At 47.7% G+C, this 4,812-nt stretch overlaps 1 protein-coding gene across 1 annotated transcript in view; it reads right to left on the bottom strand.

Annotated features, from left to right (window-relative positions):
• Positions 1–4,544, bottom strand: part of TMEM213 (transmembrane protein 213) — a 4,939-nt gene extending 395 nt beyond the window's left edge. The window contains exons 1-2 of the mRNA XM_007466601.1: positions 4,400–4,544; positions 684–755 (exon numbers count right to left, since the gene is read on the bottom strand). Coding sequence (XP_007466663.1) covers positions 684–755; positions 4,400–4,544 — 217 coding nt within the window. The remainder of the gene's footprint in view (positions 1–683; positions 756–4,399) is intronic.
• Positions 4,545–4,812: the final 268 nt, after the last annotated feature.

The raw sequence follows: 4,812 nt of genomic DNA, 5'->3' as shown, positions 1-4,812 counted from the left end.
TTCCTGCTGTTTGACATGAAGAAACTGAGGCTGTCACCTGTGCAAGGTCACGAGATGGCAGAACTAGAATTCAAACCCAAGCCTGTAGGAGTCCAAAGTCATGTTCATAACCTCTACATGTTATTGCCTGTTACCCTCCTTTGTAAGTGCCCAGAAGTAAACACATCTGGTCATCCAGTGAAGGCAGAATCAAGGAGGCAAACTTTGAATAAGGCAAACTTCCTGTTAATCAGGCACGCATAGCAATGGTTGCTTTATGAAGCAGTAGGCTCCTTGCCACTGGAAGTCTTCAAATAGAGAATGAACACCAATATGCAAAGGGTACCAAAATGAAACTCCTGCCTTGGGCATAAGTTGGACTGGCTGATGTCTAGGGTCTTTCCACTTCCAAATTTCTATAAGCATTTGAAGTCAGGGGGGTTTTGACTGCTGTCCTGGGGATGGGCCATTAAAGCCACCTGCACCAAAGAGTGTGAGCTTAGATGGGGACCAAGCCCAAGAGAGCTTTTTAGACGTGCTCTGCAGACAGTTCTGGGGCTGTGAACAAACCACACCGGTGCACAGGAGGGCCAGGCAGGTGCTCAGCCACCCGATGCCAATGAGCAGAAAGCAAGGAGGCTTAAGTGTCCCTCCCCGCTCCAGGGTGAGCCCTGGGGTTAGGGAGGTTGCCAGGAGAAGCTTACTGGGGCACTGCTCCAGGGTCTCAAGGCCTGGATGGTGGACAGTCAAGGTTGAGTTGCTGCTGCCGCTGGCTTCTGGAAGAAAAGACAGAAGATAGTCTCAGGCAGTAGGAGAAGCCATTCTCAGGCATAGAGTTTGCAATCTTTTTTTGAATCAGCAGTGAGTATTATGAAAGTGTTATAGAAATTCCAGTAGAGGTACATTGAAATTTCATGCAACAAAGCTAACCCTCTGTTATAGCCTGCACTATGTCCCCCGGATTCGTAGGTTGGAGTCCTAACCCATTTTATGGAACTAGGGCTTTAAAAAGACAATTAAGGTTAAATGGTTAAATTAGTCCAATATGACTGGTGTCCTTGTAAGAAGCGGAAGAGACACCAGGTATGTGAACTGAGAGAGCAAAGACCACATGAGGACCCAGCACAGAGGGGACCATCTACAAGCCAAGGAGAGGGCCCTCAGGAGAAAACAAACCCGGTGATACCTGGAGCCGCCAGAACTGTGAGAAAAGAAGCTTCTGCTGTTTCAGCCACCCAGGCTGTGGTATTTTGTTGGGTAGCAAACTCACACACTCCCCTTTTCCTATCACTCCCGAGTCCCATTCAGAGATGCTTTATCTTCATATCTCATGCGCCTTCCGTCACCAAGGGCCTCTAAACACTCTCTTTTAGCTGCTTTCCATGCAGATAGGTACATCTATAAACTTTTTTTCTAGTATATATTAACACAATCACTTAAAAATCTGGAATGTCTTTTCGTAACTAACTTCAATTTCCTTCAAAACCTTGAACTAATAAACATTGAAGTCTGACCTTGATTCTTTATTCATGATGAGTATGATGTTATTACTCAGAGAGAGGGTTTAATAAAAAATTAATTAAACACCCTACAAGCAAGTTGAGAGGTTTCTAGAATATGCAGCCCTTAGAATTGTCCCTTGATTAATAAGCAAGGAGCACAATGATAAAAAGCACTTTAGCAGAAATATCAGAGTTTGGGGGGTGGGGAGGGGTTATGGACAGGAACATAAGGGTCCCCAAGGGAGAAAAACCATGGCCCACGTTCCCTCTCATCACTGAGAATAAGAAGGTAGATGATTGGACTTCCCTGGTGGTCCAGTGGTTAAGACTCTGCCTTCATTCAATGCAGGGGTTGCGGGTTTGATCCCTGGTCAGGGAACTAAGATCCCACATGCCATGGGGTGTGGCCAAAAATTAAAAACAAAAGCAAAAAACAGAAGGTAGATGGTCTCGGTCTCGGTTCAACACGGTGACCACTAACCATTCTGGCTATTTATTAAAATTAAATGAAAAATGCAGCTACTTGGTCATATCAGCCACATGCCAAGTGCTCAATCACCACATGTGATTAGTGGCTACCATATTGGAAGCACAGCATAGATAATGGAACATTTCCATCATCAAAAAAGTTCTGGGGGCTTCCCTGGTGGCGCAGTGCTTGAGGGTCCGCCTGCCGAGGCAGGAGACGCGGGTTCGTGCCCCGTTTCGGGAAGATCCCACATGCCGCGGAGCGGCTGGGCCCGTGAGCCATGGCCACTGAGCCTGTGCGTCCGGAGCCTGTGCTCCGCAACGGGAGAGGCCACAACAGTGAGAGGGCCGCATAACGCAAGAAAAAAAAAAAAAAAAAAAATTCTGTTATGGGCTTCCCTGGTGGCGCAGTGGTTGAGAGTCCGCCTGCCGATGCAGGGGACACGGGTTCGTGCCCCGGTCCGGGAAGATCCCACATGCGGCGGAGCGGCTGGGCCCATGAGCCATGGCCAGTGAGCCTGCGTGTCCGGAGCCTGTGCTCCGCAACGGGAGAGGCCACAACAGTGAGAGGTCCGCATACCGCAAAAAAAAAAAAAAAAAAGAAAAAAAAAGTTCTGTTAGACAATGCTGATCTAGGTAGAGCAAAACCAAGAGACCATTTAAAAGAATCTTTCTGGAAATTATGTTGTTGTTCAATCTACTTCTTTGGGAATGAAAAATAAAAGAGTTTGGAACTCTCCAGGGCCCGCTGACTCTAGGTTAACATGTCCTTCAAAATTGCTTGTTGTCACATAGCAGGGCGAGTCAGGAGGAACCTTCCGATTTTAGCCAAAGCCATGAAATTGCTGCTCAGACTAATTTTAAGCCACACGCCCCCAGCCACTCCAGTGTCCTGCTTAAGTATAGTAATTACCTTGATGCAATCTGATTGTTACTGTAAATAATTTACAGCTAAATGCCTCAGAGCTTGGTCTTTATTTGCTTTGGAAAAATTGATTCCTCAATGTTTTAATTTCCCTTGTTACCCAAATAACCTCCTTGACCCTGACTTTCATCTCCCCTCTACCCTAGAATGGAAGTGGTCCCAGTCTAGAGCTAGTGAATGGAAAAAAACCTAGTTAATGGAATACTAATATTAGGTTCAACCATATGAAATTGCCATTTCTGTAGGTCACAAATTATTCAGTATCAGAAACTTTATATGGTTCAAACTAAATACCCTGTTACAAATTCTTAAGAATTTAAACTTCACCCACCTCCCTCATAAGCAAAGCCAGCCAGGGACTGGTCCCACTTGGAGTCACTTCCAAAGTAAAGGCTGCTGGCAAGACCCAACCATTCAGTGCAGTTAAATTTGTCAAGTGTTTGAGGCCCTCTCTTAAGCATGGCCAGGTAAACAGAAAGCACTCTTATCTGGGGAGGGGTGATTTGGAAAATAAAAGGAATGTGTTAACATTTGTTGAGGGTTTACCATGTGCTATTTTATTAGAAGTTGTTTACATTCAGTAACCTATTTCATCTTTACAACAAACCTATATATAAGCACTATGATTATCTCCATGTTAGAAATGAGGAAACTGGAGCCCAGAAAGGGTAAGTAATTTGCTCAAGGTCACACAGCTATTAAGTTGTGGAAGCCAGAGTTGAGTTGAGGCTCAGTGGCTTGAGAGCCCATGCTCTGAACCTCCATAGGGGAGACCGTGAGGATGGGAGAGATAGATACAGCCTGGAGGGGGGACGGCGAGGATTGGTTTCAAGAGAGGGAGAATCTGTCTGTCAGAGAGGAGGGCAGACTGTTCTGAGGAGCAAGATCAAAGCCAGAGGCAGAAACCAGGAGCATGAGAATGTGACCGAGGTCCCTGATGTGCAGAGCCCAGCCTGGGAGAGCAAGCCAGGGGAGGCCACCTAACATCCCCCTTCAGCCTCCACAAGAAAATCGGGACATAACCCAACATCTCCTGAGCCGGGCAAGGTGCGAGAAGGTTAAACAGCATACGACAGATTTGTGTGTTGAGGTTTTGTGAAAGTTGCAAAGGGCGCACAGGGTCAAGGGAGGGACAGAGGTCCTCCTTAGGTGAGAGGAGGGCATGCAAAAGCAGGATGACAACCACAAAATATGGGTTTGCAACACAATTATGCTGACAAGGATCCATTGAGAAACAGCAACCCAAAGATATCATTTTAGGCCAGTTTGGTCCCCTGATGGGAGAGACTCTTTGTGGCAAAGGCCAGCAGAGGTGGCTGCTCCCTTACTGGCTGACGCTGGTCTTAAGGTAACTCGCATCCCACCCTACCCTCTCTTGCCTAATCCTTCAGATGAGAAAGTACTGTTTCCTCTTTCCTTTGTGTGGGACCAACCCTAGCCAAGGAATCCTTCTCTCACCTCCTTCTTTCCCCCCTCCCCTCCCTTCCTCTTCCCAGCGTGGAGAGAATAAAGCTCACAGTTCTACCTGCCAAGCAAGCCGGGTGGAAAGAGGCAAAGGCCAGGCTGAGGACCAGGGCGGCCCAGGGCGCAGAGTTGAGGTGCTTCATGCTGAGGAGGGAGGCTTCTGTGATCACGGTACCCGCAGAGGCGAGCTGAGGGCCGCCTGCCATGCGTCCTGTGTGTGGCCCGTCTGGCAGGAACTTGAAAACAACGCTGGCAGAGGTGAATTTCTGTTCTGTGTTTGGGGGAAAGAGAGGGGGTGGAGCAAAGGGAACTTGGGCTGTCACACCTGGCTCTCACCTCTCCAGGAGGGAAGCTGAGCTACGTTGGCTGGGGGAGGAATGGACGGTCACTTAGTTGGTTCTTCCTTAGCTCACATTTTGTCCTTGCTGAGAACAAAGAGGACAGGGCAGGAGATCTGTGTCGTGCTGGTTCCTT

The sequence above is a fragment of the Lipotes vexillifer genome, unplaced genomic scaffold (assembly GCF_000442215.2).
Source record: "Lipotes vexillifer unplaced genomic scaffold, Lipotes_vexillifer_v1.1 scaffold71, whole genome shotgun sequence".
In the NCBI taxonomy this organism is placed as follows: domain Eukaryota; kingdom Metazoa; phylum Chordata; class Mammalia; order Artiodactyla; family Lipotidae; genus Lipotes; species Lipotes vexillifer.
Note: the sequence above shows the minus strand (reverse complement) of the source record. Positions and strands in the feature narration are given on the sequence as shown.